Raw genomic sequence first — 19,663 nt, 5'->3', positions numbered from 1 at the left:
ACTGCCTTGTTCAGGGGCAGAACAACAGATTTTTACCTTGTCAGCTCGGAAATGCGATCCAGCAACCTTTCAGTTACTGCCCCAATACTCTAACCACTAGGGTACCTGCCACCCCTAAAAATGGTAGATTATCAGATACTCAACAAGAGGGTGAAACAGGACCCCGGTGGTAAATATAAAGATCCAGTCCATTTAAAACATTGGTGGTCCTCCAGGACAGCTACAGCACCCGATGTCACAGGAAGGCCAAAAAGATCTTTAAGGACATCAACCATCCGAGCCACGGCCTGTTCACCCACTATCATGCAGAAGGCGAGGTCAGCACAGGTGCATCAAAGCTGAGTCCGAGAGACTGAAAAACAGCTTCCATCTCAAGTCCATCTGACTGTTAAATAGCCATCACTAGCCGGCCTCCACCCAGTACCCTGCCCTGAACTTAATCACTGTTAGTAGCCGGCCTCCACCCAGTACCCTGCCCTGAACTTAGTCACTGTTAGTAGCCGGCCTCCACCCAGTACCCTGCCTTGAACTTAGTCACTGTTAGTAGCCGGCCTCCACCCAGTACCCTGCCCTGAACTTAGTCACTGTTAGTATCCGGCCTCCACCCAGTACCCTGCCCTGAACTTAGTCACTGTTAGTAGCCGGCCTCCACCCAGTACCCTGCCCTGAACTTAGTCACTGTTAGTAGCCCGCCTCCACCCAGTACCCTGTCCTGAACTTAGTCACTGTTAGTAGCCGGCCTCCACCCAGTACCCTGCCCTGAACATAGTCACTGTTAGTAGCCGGCCTCCACCCAGTACCCTGCCCTGAACTTAGTCACTGTTAGTAGCCGGCCTCCACCCAGTACCCTGCTCTAAACTTAGTCACTGTTAGTAGCCGGCCTCCACCCAGTACCCTGCCCTGAACTTACACTGTTAGTAGCCGGCCTCCACCCAGTACCCTGCCCTGAACTTAGTCACTGTTAGTAGCCCGCCTCCACCCAGTACCCTGCCCTGAACTTAGTCACTGTTAGTAGCCCGCCTCCACCCAGTACCCTGCCCTGAACTTAGTCACTGTTAGTGGCCGGCCTCCACCCAGTACCCTGCCCTGAACTTAGTCACTGTTAGTAGCAGGCCTCCACCCAGTACCCTGCCCTGAACTTAGTCACTGTTAGTAGCCGGCCTCCACCCAGTACCCTGCCCTGAACTTAGTTACTGTTAGTAGCCGGCCTCCACCCAGTACCCTGCCCTGAACTTATTCACTGTTAGTAGCCGACCTCCACCCAGTACCCTGCCCTGGACTTAGTCACTGTTAGTAGCTGGCCTCCACCCAGTACCCTGCCCTGAACTTAGTCACTGTTAGTAGCCGGCCTCCACCCAGTACCCTGCCCTGAACTTAGTCACTGTTAGTAGCCGGCCTCCACCCAGTACCCTGCCCTGAACATAGTCTCTGTCGGTAGACGTCTACCACACGATTACTCAACCCTGCATCTTAGATAGATTCTGGATGGGGGTAGTGGAGCGAGGGAGAAGGATGAAGGGATGGATTCTGGATGGGGTAGTGGAGCGAGGGAGAAGGATGAAGGGATGGATTCTGGATGGGGGGTAGTGGAGCGAGGGAGAAGGATGAAGGGATGGATTCTGGATGGGGTAGTGGAGCGAGGGAGAAGGATGAAGGGATGGATTCTGGATGGGGGGTAGTGGAGCGAGGGAGAAGGATGAAGGGATGGATTCTGGATGGGGGTAGTGGAGCGAGGGAGAAGGATGAAGGGATGGATTCTGGATGGGGGGTAGTGGAGCGAGGGAGAAGGATGAAGGGATGCATTCTGGATGGGGTAGTGGAGTGATAGAGAAGGATGAAGGGATGGATTCTGGATGGGGTAGTGGAGTGATAGAGAAGGATGAAGGGATGGATTCTGGATGGGGTAGTGGAGTGATAGAGAAGGATGAAGGGATGGATTCTGGATGGGGTAGTGGAGCGAGGGAGAAGGATGAAGGGATGGATTCTGGATGGGGGTAGTGGAGCGAGGGAGAAGGATGAAGGGATGGATTCTGGATGGGGGGTAGTGGAGCGAGGGAGAAGGATGAAGGGATGGATTCTGGATGGGGTAGTGGAGTGATAGAGAAGGATGAAGGGATGGATTCTGGATGGGGTAGTGGAGTGATAGAGAAGGATGAAGGGATGGATTCTGGATGGGGGGTAGTGGAGCGAGGGAGAAGGATGAAGGGATGATTCTGGATGGGGTAGTGGAGTGATAGAGAAGGATGAAGGGATGGATTCTGGATGGGGTAGTGGAGTGATAGAGAAGGATGAAGGGATGGATTCTGGATGGGGTAGTGGAGTGATAGAGAAGGATGAAGGGATGGATTCTGGATGGGGTAGTGGAGCGAGGGAGAAGGATGAAGGGATGGGTCTGGATGGGGTAGTGGAGTGATAGAGAAGGATGAAGGGATGGATTCTGGATGGGGGGTAGTGGAGCGAGGGAGAAGGATGAAGGGATGGATTCTGGATGGGGGGTAGTGGAGCGAGGGAGAAGGATGAAGGGATGGATTCTGGATGGGGTAGTGGAGTGATAGAGAAGGATGAAGGGATGGATTCTGGATGGGGTAGTGGAGCGAGGGAGAAGGATGAAGAGAGGGATTCTGGATGGGGGGGTAGTGGAGAGAAGGATGAAGGGATGGATTCTGGATGGGGTAGTGGAGCGAGGGAGAAGGATGAAGGGATGGATTCTGGATGGGGTAGTGGAGCGAAGGAGAAGGATGAAGAGATGGATTCTGGATGGGGTAGTGGAGCGAGGGAGAAGGATGAAGGGATGGATTCTGGATGGGGTAGTGGAGTGATAGAGAAGGATGAAGGGATGGATTCTGGATGGGGTAGTGGAGCGAGGGAGAAAGATGAAGGGATGGATTCTGGATGGGGGGGTAGTGGAGCGAGGGAGAAGGATGAAGGGATGGATTCTGGATGGGGTAGTGGAGTGATAGAGAAGGATGAAGGGATGGATTCTGGATGGGGTAGTGGAGTGATAGAGAAGGATGAAGGGATGGATTCTGGATGGGGTAGTGGAGCGAGGGAGAAAGATGAAGGGATGGATTCTGGATGGGGGGGTAGTGGAGAGAAAGATGAAGGGATGGATTCTGGATGGGGGGGTAGTGGAGCGAGGGAGAAGGATGAAGGGATGGATTCTGGATGGGGTAGTGGAGTGATAGAGAAGGATGAAGGGATGGATTCTGGATGGGGTAGTGGAGTGATAGAGAAGGATGAAGGGATGGATTCTGGATGGGGTAGTGGAGCGAGGGAGAAAGATGAAGGGATGGATTCTGGATGGGGGGGTAGTGGAGAGAAGGATGAAGGGATGGATTCTGGATGGGGGGTAGTGGAGCGAGGGAGAAGGATGAAGGGATGGATTCTGGAAGGGGGGTAGTGGAGTGATAGAGAAGGATGAAGGGATGGATTCTGGATGGGGGGTAGTGGAGCGAGGGAGAAGGATGAAGGGATGGATTCTGGATGGGGTAGTGGAGCGAGGGAGAAGGATGAAGGGATGGATTCTGGATGGGGTAGTGGAGCGAGGGAGAAGGATGAAGAGAGGGATTCTGGATGGGGTAGTGGAGTGATAGAGAAGGATGAAGGGATGGATTCTGGATGGGGTAGTGGAGTGATAGAGAAGGATGAAGGATGGATTCTGGATGGGGTAGTGGAGCGAGGGAGAAGGATGAAGGGATGGATTCTGGATGGGGGTAGTGGAGCGAGGGAGAAGGATGAAGGGATGGATTCTGGATGGGGGGTAGTGGAGCGAGGGAGAAGGATGAAGGGATGGATTCTGGATGGGGTAGTGGAGTGATAGAGAAGGATGAAGGGATGGATTCTGGATGGGGTAGTGGAGTGATAGAGAAGGATGAAGGGATGGATTCTGGATGGGGGGTAGTGGAGCGAGGGAGAAGGATGAAGGGATGGATTCTGGATGGGGTAGTGGAGTGATAGAGAAGGATGAAGGGATGGATTCTGGATGGGGTAGTGGAGTGATAGAGAAGGATGAAGGGATCGATTCTGGATGGGGTAGTGGAGTGATAGAGAAGGATGAAGGGATGGATTCTGGATGGGGTAGTGGAGCGAGGGAGAAGGATGAAGGGATGGGTCTGGATGGGGTAGTGGAGTGATAGAGAAGGATGAAGGGATGGATTCTGGATGGGGGGTAGTGGAGCGAGGGAGAAGGATGAAGGGATGGATTCTGGATGGGGGGTAGTGGAGCGAGGGAGAAGGATGAAGGGATGGATTCTGGATGGGGTAGTGGAGTGATAGAGAAGGATGAAGGGATGGATTCTGGATGGGGTAGTGGAGCGAGGGAGAAGGATGAAGAGAGGGATTCTGGATGGGGGGGTAGTGGAGAGAAGGATGAAGGGATGGATTCTGGATGGGGTAGTGGAGCGAGGGAGAAGGATGAAGGGATGGATTCTGGATGGGGTAGTGGAGCGAAGGAGAAGGATGAAGAGATGGATTCTGGATGGGGTAGTGGAGCGAGGGAGAAGGATGAAGGGATGGATTCTGGATGGGGTAGTGGAGTGATAGAGAAGGATGAAGGGATGGATTCTGGATGGGGTAGTGGAGCGAGGGAGAAAGATGAAGGGATGGATTCTGGATGGGGGGGTAGTGGAGCGAGGGAGAAGGATGAAGGGATGGATTCTGGATGGGGTAGTGGAGTGATAGAGAAGGATGAAGGGATGGATTCTGGATGGGGTAGTGGAGTGATAGAGAAGGATGAAGGGATGGATTCTGGATGGGGTAGTGGAGCGAGGGAGAAAGATGAAGGGATGGATTCTGGATGGGGGGGTAGTGGAGAGAAAGATGAAGGGATGGATTCTGGATGGGGGGGTAGTGGAGCGAGGGAGAAGGATGAAGGGATGGATTCTGGATGGGGTAGTGGAGTGATAGAGAAGGATGAAGGGATGGATTCTGGATGGGGTAGTGGAGTGATAGAGAAGGATGAAGGGATGGATTCTGGATGGGGTAGTGGAGCGAGGGAGAAAGATGAAGGGATGGATTCTGGATGGGGGGGTAGTGGAGAGAAGGATGAAGGGATGGATTCTGGATGGGGGGTAGTGGAGCGAGGGAGAAGGATGAAGGGATGGATTCTGGAAGGGGGGGTAGTGGAGTGATAGAGAAGGATGAAGGGATGGATTCTGGATGGGGGGTAGTGGAGCGAGGGAGAAGGATGAAGGGATGGATTCTGGATGGGGTAGTGGAGCGAGGGAGAAGGATGAAGGGATGGATTCTGGATGGGGTAGTGGAGCGAGGGAGAAGGATGAAGAGAGGGATTCTGGATGGGGTAGTGGAGTGATAGAGAAGGATGAAGGGATGGATTCTGGATGGGGTAGTGGAGCGAGGGAGAAAGATGAAGGGATGGATTCTGGATGGGGTAGTGGAGCGAGGGAGAAGGATGAAGGGATGGATTCTGGATGGGGTAGTGGAGCGAGGGAGAAGGATGAAGAGATGGATTCTGGATGGGGGGTAGTGGAGAGAAGGATGAAGGGAAGGGGTAGTGGAGCGAGGGAGAAAGATGAAGGGATGGATTCTGGATGGGGGGGTAGTGGAGCGAGGGAGAAGGATGAAGGGATGGATTAGCTTGTTGTACTGTGAGTGTACAACAAGAGTACAAGGTATTTTCTTGACTCTCCATCTTCCTGTTATCTCTGCTAGATTTCCTTCCATTTCTTGCTCCCTCTCTCCCACCTGATTTTATATTTGTCACCTCTTCTCTATTAGTGCACTGAAGTTCAGTTAGCTTTCAATTAACAGTAACTCTGTCTTTCTCTCTTCCCTCTCCTCAGCTCCAGTTCAGGTTTTTCAGACAGCAGACCCCAATCTCCAGCACAGCCTCACAGCTTCAACTCCAACACACCTCCCCCTCCGCCACCCCCCTTGCCCCCTCCACCTCCTCCCTTGCCTTCCATGTCTGGTTTTGGCCCTCGGGGCACCCCTCCTCCCCCTATTCCTCCTCTACCTGTCCAGCAGCAGCCCCCGGCCATCCCCCCTCCCCCTGCCCCTCTCCAGATCGCCCCTGGCGTCCTCCACCCTGCCCCTCCCCCAGTGGCACCTCCCCTCCACATCTCCTCCCCAGCCCGTCTCCAGCAGGTCCTGGACAGGGGCCCGACCCCTGGCCAATCAGATGGCACCGTGCTGCCTCCTCCACCCCCTCCCCCGCCCCTCCCAGGAGTGCGGAGCTCCTCCCCCTGCCTGCCGGGCCCACCCCCCGTGCCTTCCTTCCTGTCAGGTGCCATGGCGTCCCCACTTTCTCACTCCGGGGGCAAAAAACACTCCGCCAACCTGCCGCCCATCAGCGATGCACGCAGTGTCCTATTGGAGGCCATCCGCAAAGGTGGGTGGGGCCTCAGTGTAACAGCCAGTAGATCTGTTTATTGTGCATGACTGTCAATGTGCGTAGTCATTGGACAGTTTTATAACAGAACGTGGATCCATTCTCTGTTCCAGGTTGCAGTAATCCCTCTCTCCTTCCCTCCCCCAGGTATCCAGCTCCGGAAGGTGGAGGAGCAAAGAGAGCAGGAGGCAGCCAAACACGAGCGTGTGGGGAACGACGTGGCCACCATCCTGTCCCGACGCATTGCCGTCGAGTACTCCGACTCAGAGGACGAGTCCGAGTTCGACGAGGGAGACTGGATGGAGTGATTGAGATGGAGGGAGAGGAAAAGAAAAGAGAGGGGGACAAAAGGCAAAACTGTCACCCAACTGTACCCCCTTTAGAGATGTCAGAATCCATCCTTACAACCACTATCCTCTGTCAGTCCTGTTTTACCCCCTCACCTGTCATACTCTACACCTCTCTCTCTCTCGCCCTCTTGCTCTCTCCCCCCTTTCTGACTCCCCTTTCTCTATATTTTCTCTCTCCCCCTATTTTTCCTCCATCTTTCTCTTTTTCTCTCTCTACACCTCCCTCTCTTCTCTCCCTCTCTACTTCTCTCTCCCTATTTCTCTCTCCTCCCCCTCTCTGTCTATTCTCTCCCTTCCTCTCCCTCTACACCTCCCTCTCTCTTTCTCTCTCTCCCTCTGTCCCTCTCGTTCTCTGTCATATATTGTTCTTGGTGTGTTTGTAGGAAAATATACATTTCAGTTGTTTGTTTCCCATGTTCTGGTCGGGAAATGTTTTTGTACTCATTTTCTACACATAGTTCAGTGGATCGATCTCATGTTATTTTCCTTCTTTATCCTCCAATTGTATGAAATCCTCCTCATGTACAGTTGTTTAAAAAATGAACGTTAACCAAGCAGTTTTTTTTGTTTCCGATAACCTTTTAAAGAAAAGCTATTAACAACCACACATTTTTTTACTTCCTTTGTTTCTTGCTGTTGAGTGTCAACGTGACGAAGTGGCGTGATATTTCTGTCCTTAGTTCTGATACTACCCTGCCACCTGGTGGGCCAAAGTGGAGGTGAATTGATTCTGTATTTTATTATCTCTATTTTGAGTTTCTTTTCTTACAGAAAAACACATGCAGTTTTTAAATGGGCCAGTTGTTGCCAATATGAACCACTTGAAGGATGGTAGCCATCCTGAATATCAGTCGGCTGTGGTTGTTTGCTGAGGAGATTTATTGGAGTCGATGTTTGTTTTTATATTATCAGGATTTTACTTATCACCTCAGAACAAGGAACTATTGTGACGATGGTATGATATGTTATGTGATGATTGTTGTATGATTGGGATGATGAAGATAAGAAGGATAATTGTGAGACATTAGAAGGAAGTTATTGAGTGAGCCGAGCTAATCTATGTTAATCGTTCCCTTTTGTCACCCAAGAACGTGTCTGTCAAGTTTAGGCAAATGTTTTATTATCTGGTTATGTGTGTCCTCAAAGAGCCACCGTAATGTATCTTGGCAGCAAGGAAGTGTCATGAAGTTTGGAGCCATATGGTATACTATACTAGACTAGTGTCTGACCAATAGGAACCACTTTACAGTAGTGTCTGACCAATAAGAACCACTTTACTGTAGTGCTGACCAACAGGAACCACTTTACAGTAGTGTCTGACCAATAAGAACCACTTTACAGAATGAATATCAAAGGCAGCTTATTTCCCAGGGTCTCCCACTCTGTGTGTGCTGACTAACAAGAAGCCTTACCTCGTTTGACTCTAGAACCCTAACTAACAGTTACTATGAAGAATTGAAATAAATCAGCAGCAAGGGTCTACCTGTGTTTCTGCTGCCCAAGGGGGCGGGACTCTGATGAGAAAGAAAGATTTATCTGCCTTCACTGCCCCCTTTGAAGAAGATGATGTCTGCCGTCCTTTTCTTTCTCTCTTCCTTCTTTCTCTCTCTTCAACTTGCCTTATTGTTTGTACAGACGTATTGTTGAGTTCATGAATGTATCGTGCTGTTACTACTTTTTGCCTGCACTCGTATGGATTAGCTGTTTCTATGTTTAGGGACGAGGGAAACCGAACCCTGGGTTAAAAAAATATCAAACCGTGTAACATGTAACTTATGTAATTGTAACAGTTTGCTTGAATTAATAAAAGCTAATGTTATGTTTCAGGAGTTGTTGTTTTGTGTTTTATTCTTTACTCATATATACGGTAGATAGCTTAGCTGATCCAGGAATAGTCATTCCATCTAAAGTCCCCAAACACCCGACCTCACTTCATGAACCATGAGGTAACCACTGATCCAGGGCCTGTGTGTGCTTTCCAGTAGTGGTGTACCCAAAGTGCTAAGGTTCAGAGACGTCTTCCTGAATCAGTAATGGGAACAACATGCATTACACCTCATGACGATAACCTTCACTCTCTCAAACACAAACATATTTCACTACTAGACAGATTTCGGATCTTAATTTGACCTAAATTGTCACAGCAAAATAATCCTGCAGTAACAAGATTTGAACATTTAGTCCATAATGTTGCTTCGTAAGGCTATTAGCTGGCCAAAAGTAGGCGACATGAATAATGTTAATATAACCGTGTTAATGTGGGTTTTCACTGATTCTATGTCAATCATGAAGCTCATCTGCAGTAAAATTCTCAGCAACAAAGTGATCCAATTAAGATTCCACATCTGTATGTATAAACTGCCTATGTGAAGTTAAATCCATTCCTTTCCCTTGGTGCACAAGTGGTGCAGGGTGGCTGCTGCAGGGGAGCTGCTGCAGGGAGCTGTAGGGGGGCTGCTGCAGGGAGCTGTAGGGGGGCTGCTGCAGGGGAGCTGCTGTAGGGGGGCTGCTGCAGGGGAGCTGCTGAGGGGGGCTGCTGCAGGGTAAGCTGCTGCAGGGGGGGCTGCTGCAGGGGAGCTGCTGCAGGGGGGCTGCTGGAGGGGGGCTGCTTCAGGGGATCTGCTGCAGGGGGGCTACTGCAGGGGGGCTGCTGCAGGGGAGCTGCTGCAGGGGGACTGCTGGAGGGGGGCTGCTTCAGGGGATCTGCTGCAGGTGGGCTGCTGCAGGGGGGCTGCTGCAGTCCTCCTACTCCTCCTCGTTCCAGCAGTTCCTTCATTTGTGCCCCCTCCCCTCTGTTCTACTCCATCTGTAACCACAATGTAACCTCTCCTGGAGACACTTATTTATTCTGTTGCGAGCGCGCACACACACACACACACACACACACACACACACACACACACACACACACACACACACACACACACACACACACACACACACACACACACACACACACACACACACACACACACACAAAGTGAATACATTTCTTCACAATTCACAATCACACTGTTCTGGCGCATGAGGCTTATTTAAATCTCTCTGTGTGTGTGTGTGTGTGTGTGTGTGTGTGTGTGTGTGTGTGTGTGTGTGTGTGTGTGTGTGTGTGTGTGTGTGTGTGTGTGTGTGTGTGTGTGTGTGTGTGTGAGAAAGAATGTGATGAGGGAGGCAGAGATTCAATCACTAGATAGTCATAGCAAAGTAAATGTAAATGTGAATATTATTATTCATGACTGTAGGGAGTCTTCTTATAGTTTCTCTAACTCCGGCCTTGTTGACAACATTTACTCTTCCTGCTGTCTTTCACATAATACATTCACACGAGAAAGTGAGTTGAATCAGTGATATTGTTGCCTTTCCTCCTCCTGCTGCCTGGCCTAGAGGGCTCCATTTATTGGCCTTAATTTAGTGTAACTCTGAGGACCCCATGGGCCAGTTTCCCAGAGACAGATTAAGCCTTGTCCTGGCTCAATGAAGCATGTCAATTTAAAGTGTTTTTTAGTCCAGGACTATGTGTAATCGGTGTCCAGGAAAGTAGCCCCATAAGGCTAAATAGAAAAATGGCCACGCTCTCCCTCCCATCCACACACTTGGCACAGATCTGTTGTAAAGGTTGTGTAACACTGCCCTCTGCTGGCTCAGGTAGACTCATACGATGAGCGCTCTGACTAAATCAATGTCCCCAGTAGATGGTAGCAACATGCTTTCTATGTCAGTGACACTGCCTGACTTCTGGTGCCAGACCAAAGCCCATGTATTATACATGTACAGTGTCCATAGGACAGCCTCTTTGTCAGCAGTAAGGCAACTCCTGCTGAGCCCGAGGCTGTCCTAATATGGACACCATATTCATTATTTGTGTGAAAACATCATTGCACTGAGCAGCCTTTGGGTGAATATCAATAGTCTCAAGTTGCTTCCTTGCCTCGTCTCTTCCCGTGTCTCTTTCCCTCATCTCCTTTCCTCCATTTGCTCTGACAGGTGACAGGTGAAAGCAAATTCCTGGTAGTTATCCACCAAAATTGCTTTCTGCTGTGTTTATTGTTATTTTTATGTTTCAGACCAGTAAAGATGAAGGAGAAGAGACAAGGAGAGAGAAACATTTTAGAGTATTGAGATGCACCCATAGTTTTTCGATGGTGAGGGTGCACAAAAGTTCATGGAGGTTTGTACTTACCTAAATAATTTGATTTAACACAAGGTAATGGCTCAGACAAGCAGACTGGGATGGAAGTCAGACGTTGGTGTGGCTCGTTTGGTATAGGGGCATGTTCAGAGGGCATGAAGCGAGGCATCTGTAAAAAAGAAAGACAGGGAATAGAAGCATTATAGTGGCTGCATTTCAAGAGGGTCATTTCCTAATATCCTTTGGAGGAAGGATGTTTGATATTTTTAACTAATAAAAGGATACAGATATCAAATATCTGATGGCAGTATGGCTCAGCCCGGTAAGGCAGGCAGCCAGGGATGGGAGATTGGCGGTGGTAACCGTGGTATACTCCGAGTCGATATGCACGTAATAATAAGGAATTCCGATCGACCACAAGAAAGCAAACATTATTTCCAATTGATCGCCATTGTAAAAGAGCCAACTACGTTGTTGTTTTTCTGTTATTGAGAAATAACAAAACAATGCCGAAAAGCTGCTGTGATGTTCAATGTACATGTAAGCAGATCAAAAATCCCAACTTACGGTTCCCAATGGTCCCATCTAGGGAAATAGATCCTGCAAGAAGAGCCCTGTGGCTTCAGGCTATTTGGCATGAGAGAGTGGGAAATGTGGGGACGGTTTTGCAATCAGAAATATGGCGGAAGTGGATGATGAGTTCAAATCAAGCAGCGTGTTGTGCAAAGTTGGTGAAGGTAAATGTTCTGAATGGACAACAGTAGTATAGAAAAGTGGAACAAAAAGGAAATTGTCTAAAATTGGAGGTGAGGATACGTGCATGAATGATAATGAATAGCTTTTTTGGGGATGTGTTTGTTGAGTAAGGATGCATAAGTGGGGACACCCGTTTGAGGTGTCAAAAATGGTGAAGTACGCGCTTGGAAAAGTGGAGTCTGTCAGAGTGACCAGGAAAGGTCTTATTTTGATTCATTGTATTTCTGAAGAACAGAGGAAGATTGCTGTGAGCCTGAAAAGAATCCGGAGAACAGAAGTTTTGTGTTTGAACTTCGGAGTAGAGCACCTGTCAAAGGAGTCATTTCAGGGTCAACGACAGATGTTCAGGTTGAATCCCTGAAGAGAATTCCTGGTGTGGTTGGTGCCCGGCGTCTGACCCGCTGGGTGAATGGAGAAAAAGAAGAAAGTCTGTCAGTCCTGTTGTTTTTGATAAAGAGCAAATACCCACAAATGTGAAGCTTGGTTATGTAAGATACACTGTAAGAGCTTTCCTCCCCAAACCATTGTAGTGTAAGAATTGTAAAGGATTTGGCTATGTTTCAAGTGTGTGCAGACGGACAGAGTATATTGAAGAATGGTGTGTAGAAGGGCGACGGTGAAGCAATTGTGGTGGGGATCATGACTCCGAGTTCCTGGAGTGCCCTGTCAGCGTGAAGGAGATTGAGGTGGAGAAAGTTAGAGCGGTCAATTGAATCTCCTATGTGGAGGCGATTAAAGGAATTGAGAAAACAAGTGATGGTAGTGGACGCACCACAGCCTGTAGTAAATGTTTACTGCCAGTGAAAAGATACCCTGTAGGTTAAAAAGGTGGATTTTTTGGGCGGTCATTGCCACAGTTATAAACTGTACGGCACAAGTCTCAAAGAAGTCTAAGAAACTGGACATTATTATGGCTGCGGTAGGAAAGTTTTTGGGACTTGCAAGGGGTACTGGTGCCAAAAGATCCGCCCTCCCAGGTTCCCCTTAAGCCTGTGTAAGGATCAGATCTGTAGTATTTATTTTTAACAGAAAAATATTTGTTTATTTATTTATTTATTGGTAGTTTGGTAATTTTTCTGTATTTTGTTCAATTTTTGGGAATCCTGTTTCCACCCCGCACAATACGTGGCAGAATGCACATTAAATAGTGCATTCGCTAATATACCATAGAAGAAGAAGAAGAAAAAGATGAAGAAGACCAAGACCAAGAACAAGAAGACAGGAAATGACTCCTTTGTGGGGACCTGGTGTCTAAGCAGGATACACAAAGCTATGTATGTGGAAAACATTCAATCACAGGTACTGTAAGTCATTTTAACTTGTTTAGTATAGTTGTTTGTAACTCCACTCACTACTTGTAGCTGTATAGTTTGTTTGTTTGTGTTGTTGGTCTTGACTCAGTTCGTAGCTAGCTAGCTTACTCTGTTGGTAGCTAGCTTGCACTCACTCATGTGGCTGCTACCACCATCATTAAAAGCCCTAAAATATTATGTTTTTCTAAGTAGTGAGAACGCTCAGGCAATGTTGAAAAGTCATCTTTAGACATGTTCTTATTTTCTTAAATGTAGTTTTGTAAATGTCTAAAACAAGCAGACAACAAGAAAATTGCTTTAAGAAAAAGGTCAAGTTTTTGTTGTGAGCCAACTTTTTTATTTAACCTTTATTTAACTAGGCAAGCCAGTAAATAACAAATTCTTATTTACCATGACAACCTAGGAACAGTGGGTTAACTGCTTTGTTCAGGGGTAGAACAACAGATTTCTATCTTGTCAGCTCGGGGATTCGATCTTGCAACCTTTCAGTTACTAGTCCAACACTCTACCCACTAGGCTACCTGCCGCCCCACAACTGAGGTAACCACAGGATGTTTTCCCCACAGCCGGACAGGGCCGTGGCATTCTATCTAACACAAACTGGGACTATGGTTCAGTCAAGCAAGACATCCGTAAAGAATAATTTAGTAAGAAGACATATCTGGGCACCAAGGGCTTTATTCAATCCGTAGCGCTGAATATCAGCGATTAACGACAATGTTCCTAGGGAGACTGCATTCATGGTCAACACTGCATATTTTTGGCTCGATCAGGAAAAACCTTTACATTTTAACGCAGATCTTCCGAGATACTTCGGCGATACGGATTGAATCCAGCCCTAAATATTCTCAGCTCTAATTTTGGTCTAAGGCCAATGATCCGTAGTTGTTGTAATGTAAAGGATGAGAAGTCTAGTAGGCACACACATACACACACACACACACACACCTTCACTTTCCTACTACTCTCACTCCAATCGAAAGAGACAGAGGAGAAAACAGGCCTTGTCACCCCCCTCTAATGTGATCAGATGAAGAGATGGAGTGGGGGATGAAAAGGAGGAGAGGGGGAGGAGTCAAGGTAGTGGTAGTCATAACCCCACTAGTCAAAATACAATAACAGTTATTCATTGATAAGGTACGAACATATATTTGTATTTGTATTTATTATGGATCCCCATTAGATGCTGCCAAAGCAGCAGCTACTCTTCCTGGGGTCCAGTAAAATTAAGGCAGTTTATATCATTTTAAAAACATTACAATACATTCACAGATTTTACAACACACTGTGTGCCCTCAGGCCTCTACTCCACCACTACCACATATCTACAGTACAAAATGTGTGTGTGTGTCTGTGTCTGTGTGTCTGTGTGTGTGTCTGTGCCCATGTTTGTTTTGCTTCACAGTCCCCGCTGTTCCATAAGGTGTATTTTTATCTGTTTTTTAAATCTAATTTTACTGCTTGCATCAGTTACTTGATGTGGAATAGAGTTCCATGTAGTCATGAATCTATGTAGTACTGTGCACCTCCCATAGTCTGTTCTGGACTTGGGGACTGTGAAGAGGCCTCTTGTGGCATGTCTTGTGGGGTATGCATGGGTGTGCCAGTAGTTCAAACAGACAGCTCGGTGCATTCAACATGTCAATACCTCTCATAAATACAAGTAGTGATGAAGTCAATCTCTCTTCCACTTTGAGCAAGGAGAGATTGAAATGCATATTATTAATATTAGCTCTCTGTGTACATCGAAGGGCCATCCATGCTGCCCTGTTCTGAGCCAACAGTCCCTTTTGTGGCACCTGACCACATGACTGAACAGTAGTCCAGGTGTGACAAACTAGGGCCTGTAGGACATGCCTTGTTGATAGTGCTGTTAAATCAAATCAAACTTTATTTGTCACATGTGCCGTATACAACAAGTGTAGACTTTACTGTGAAATGCTTACTTACAAGCCCTTAACCAACAGTGCAGTTAAAGAAGAGGCTATATACAGGGGGTACCGGTACCAAGTCAGTGTGCGGGGGTACAGGTTAGTTGAGGTAATTTGTACATGTAGGTGGGGGTGAAGTGACTATGCATAGATAATAAACAGCCAGTAGCAGCAGTGTACAAAAGGGAGGGGGGGTCAATGTAAATTGTCCGGTGGCGATTTTATTATCTGTTCAGCAGTCTTATGGCTTGGGGGTAGAAGCTGTTTAGGAGTCTTTTGGTCCTAGACTTGGCGCTCCGGTACCGCTTGCCGTGCGGTAGCAGAGAAAACAGTCTATAACTTGGGGGACTGGAGTCTCTGACAATTTTATGGGCTTTCCTCTGACACCGCCTATTATATAGGTCCTGGATGGCAGGAAGCTTGGCCCCAGTGATGTACTGGGCCATTTGCACTACCCTCTGTGGCGCCTTACGGTCAGATCCCGAACAGTTGCCATACCAGGTGGTAATGCAACCGATCAGGATGCTCTCGATGGTGCAGCTGTAGAAACCTTTGAGGATCTTGGGACCCATGACAAATCTTTTCAGTCTCCTGAGGGGGGAAAGCTTTTGTCGTGCCCTCTTCACGACTGTCTTGGTATGTTTGGACCATGATAGTTAGTTGGTGATGTGGACACCAAGGAACTTGAAACTCTCGACCCGCTCCACTACAGCCCCGTCAATTTTAATGGGTAGAGCAGCGTTTTATTATGGACATACTTCTCCCCATCTTAGCTGTTGTATCAATATGTTTTGACCATGACAGTTTACAATCCAGGGTTACTCCAAGCAGTTTAGTCACCTCAACTTGCTCAATTTCCACATTATTTTTACAAGATTTAGTTGAGGTTTAGGGTTTAGTGAATGATTTGTCCCAAATACAATGCTTTTAGTTTTAGAAATATTTAGGACTAACCTATTCCTTGCCACACACTCTGAAACTAATTGCAACTCTTTAAGTCTTGCAGTCATTTCAGTCGCTGTAGTAGCTGACATGTATAGTGTTGAGTTATCCACATACATAGACACACTGGCTTTACTGAAAGCCAGTGGCATGTCATTAGTAAAGATTGAAAAAAGTTATGGGCCTAGAACGCTACCCTGGGGAATTCCTGATTCTACCTGGATTATGTTGGAAAGGCTTCTATTAAAGAACACCCTCTGTGTTCTGTTAGACAGGTAACTCTTTATCCACAATATAGCAGGGGGTGTAAAGCCATAACATACATGTTTTTCCAGCAGTAAACTATGATTGATAATGTCAAAAGCCGCACTGAAGTCTAACAAAACAGCCCCACAATCTTTTTATCATCAATTTCTCTCTGCCAATCATCAGTCATTTGTGTAAGTGCTGTGCTTATTGAATGTCCTTCAATATAAGCATGCTGAAAGTTTGTTGTCAATTTGTTTACTGTAAAATAGCATTGTATCTGGTCAAACACCATTTGTGCCAAAAGTTTACTAAGGGTTGGTAACAAGCTAATTGGTCGGCTATTTGAGCCAGTAAAGGGGGGCTTTACTATTCTTAGATAGCGGAATGACTTTTGCTTCTCTCCAGACCAGGGGGCACGCACTTTCTAGTAGGCTTAAATTTAAAATATGGCCAACAGGAGTGGCAATATCATTAGCTATTATCCTCAGTAATTTCCCATCCAAGTTGTCAGACCACAGTGGCTTGTCATTGTTGATAGACAAAAAAAAAAAAAAACTTTTCCACACTCACTTCATGCTTGTCTTTCATAATTTGTCCAGATATACTTGGATGTGTAGTGTTAATGTTTGTTGCTGGCATGTCATGCCTAAGTTTGCTAATCTTGCCAATGAAAAAGTCATTCAAGTAGTTGGCAATATCTGTTGGTTTTGTGATGAATGAGACATCTGATTCAATGAATGATGGAGCTGAGTTAACTTTTTTCCCAAAATGTAATTCAAGGTGCTCAAAAGCTTTTTACTATCATTCTTTATGTAATTTGTCTTTGTTTTATAGTGTAGTTTCTTCTTCTTTTTATTCAGTTTAGTCACATGATTTCTCAATGTGCAATATGTTTACCAATCGTTTGTGCAGCCAGAATTATTTGCCATTTCTTTTGCCTCATCCCTCTCAACCATACAAGTTTTCAATTACTCATCAATCCATGGGGATTTAACAGTTTTTACAGTCATTTTATTAGTAGGTGCATGCTTATTAGTAACTGGAATAAGCAATTTCATAAATGTGTCAAGTGCAGCGTCTGTTTTCTCCTCATTACACACCACGGACCAACAAATATTTTTTACATCAACAACATATGAATAACTACAAAACTTCTTGTATGACCTCTTATACAATATATTAGGCCCATCTGTTGGAACCTTGGTTTTCCTAGATATGGCCACTGTATTGTGATCACTACATCCGATGGATCTGGAAACTGCTTTCAAGCAAAATGTAGCTTGCACATAGGATACCCAGTGATGTCCTCAATAATTTAACATTTTTTATTCTGAAAATGTAGAAGCTTTTGAGAATTCTGCAGTGCATTCGGGAAGTATTCAGACCCTTGACCTTTTCCACATTTTGTTATAATACAGCCTTATTCTAAAATAGATTAAATACATTTTGTTCGTCATCAACCTACACACAATACCCCATTATGACAAAGCAAAAACTAGTTTTAAGAAGTTTTTGTAAATTAATAAAGAACATAAAACAAAAATACCTTATTTACATAAGTATTCAGACCCTTTGCTATGAGACTCGAAATTGAGCTCAGGTGCATCCTGTTTCCATTGATCATCCTTGAGATGTTTCTACAACTGGATTGGAGTCTGTCTGTCTGTCCATCTGTGGTAAATTGAATTGATTGGACATTATTTGGAAAGGCACACAGCTGTCTATATAGTTGACAGTGCATGTCAGAGCTAAAACCAAGCCATGAAGTTGAAGGAATTGACTGTAGAGCTCCGTGACAGGATTGTGTCAAGGCACAGATCTGGGGAAGGGTACCAAAACATTTCTGCAGCATTGAAGGTCCCCAAGAACACAGTGGCCTCCATCATTCTTAAATGGAAGAAGTTTGGAACCACCAAGACTCTTCCTAGAGCTGGCCGCCTGGCCAAACTGAGCTATCGGGGGAGAAGGGCCTTGGTCAAGGAGGTGACCAAGAACTCAATGGTCACTCCGTGGAGATGGGAGAACCTTCCAGAAGGACAACCATCTCTGTAGCACTCCACCAATCAGGCCTTTATGGTAGAGTGGCCAGACGGAAGCCACTCCTCAGTCAAAGGCACATGACAGCCTGCTTGGAGTTTGCCAAAAGGCAACTAAAAGAAAAGATTCTCTGGTCTGATGAAACCAAGATTGAACACTTTGGCCTGAATGCCAAACGTCACGTCTGAAGGAAACCTGGCACCATCCCTACAGTGAAGCATGGTGGCGGTATGCTTTATCCTGTTGGAAGGCGAAGGTTCACCTTCCAACAGGACAACGACCTTAAGCTCACAGCCAAGACAACGTAGGAGTGGCTTCGGGACAAGTCTCTGAATGTCCTTGTGGTGTAGCCAGAGCCCAGACTTGAACCATATCAAACATCTCTGGAGAGACCTGAGAATAGCTGTGCAGCGACACTCCCCATCCAACCTGACAGAGCTTGAGAGGATCTGCAGAGAAGAATGGGAGAAACTCCCCAAATACAGGTGTGCCAATCTTGTAGCGTCATACCTAAGAAGACTCTAGGCTGTAATAGCTGCCAAAGGTGCTTCAACAAAGTACTGAGTAATGGGTCTGAATACTTATGTAAATGTGATATTTCAGTTTTTAACTTTTAATACATTTGATACAATTGCTTTGTCATTATGGGTTATTGTGTGTAGATTGATGAGAGAGAAAAAAAACATTTGAATCTGTTTTAGAATAAGGCTGTAACGTAACGGAATGTGGAAAAAGTAAAGGAGTCTAAATATTTCCAAATGCACTGTACATCTATATATGTACATAGCTTTTGTCATTGTTCTATTCCTAGACATCCAGTACTATACCCATTATACTTCATCTAATGCACTTAGAGGGACAGTGCAGTCAAAAACATATTTTTCCAGTGTTTTGAATGTACAGTACCAGTCAAAAGTTTGGACACACCTACTCATTCAAGGGTTTTTCTTTATTCTTTACTATTTTCTACATTGTAGAATAATAGTGAAGACATCAGAACTATGAAATAACACATATGGAATTATGTGGTAACCAAAAAAGTGTTAAACAGATCAAAATATTTTATATTTGAGATTCTTCAAAGTAGCCACCCTTTGCCTTGATGACAGCTTTGCACACTCGTGGCATTCTCTCTACCAGCTACACGAGGTAGTCACCTGGAATGCATTTCAATTAACAGGTGTGCCTTGTTAAAAGTTAATTTGTGGAATTTATTTCCTTCTTAATGCTTTTGATCCAATCAGTTGTGTTGTGGTATACTGAAGATAGCCCAATTTGGTAAAAGACCAAGCCCATATTATGGCAAGAACAGCTCAAATAAGCAAAGAGAAACAACAGTCCATCATTACTTTAAGACATGAAGGTCAGTTAATCTGGAACATTTCAAGAACTTTGAAAGTTTCTTCAATCGCAGTTGCAAAATCCATCAAGTGCTACTGTATGATGAAATTGGCTCTCATGAGGACCGCCACAGGAAAGGAAGACCCAGAGTTACCTCTGCTGCAGAGGATAAGTTCATTAGAGTTACCAGCCTCAGAAATTGCAGCCCAAATAAATGCTTCACAGAGTTCATGTAACAGACACATCTCAACATTAACTGTTCAGAG

At 46.2% G+C, this 19,663-nt stretch overlaps 1 protein-coding gene across 1 annotated transcript in view; it reads left to right on the top strand.

Moving 5' to 3' along the window:
- LOC115177424 (wiskott-Aldrich syndrome protein family member 1) overlaps positions 1–6,901 on the top strand; it is a 132,696-nt gene extending 125,795 nt beyond the window's left edge. The window contains exons 9-10 of the mRNA XM_029738214.1: positions 5,802–6,349; positions 6,497–6,901. Of these exons, the coding sequence (XP_029594074.1) occupies positions 5,802–6,349; positions 6,497–6,657 (709 nt within the window). The 3' untranslated portion in view covers positions 6,658–6,901. The remainder of the gene's footprint in view (positions 1–5,801; positions 6,350–6,496) is intronic.
- The last annotated feature ends 12,762 nt before the right edge of the window (positions 6,902–19,663 follow it).

Source organism: Salmo trutta, chromosome 1, assembly GCF_901001165.1.
Source record: "Salmo trutta chromosome 1, fSalTru1.1, whole genome shotgun sequence".
In the NCBI taxonomy this organism is placed as follows: Eukaryota; Metazoa; Chordata; class Actinopteri; order Salmoniformes; family Salmonidae; genus Salmo; species Salmo trutta.
This window is presented reverse-complemented; position numbering and strand designations above follow the sequence as displayed.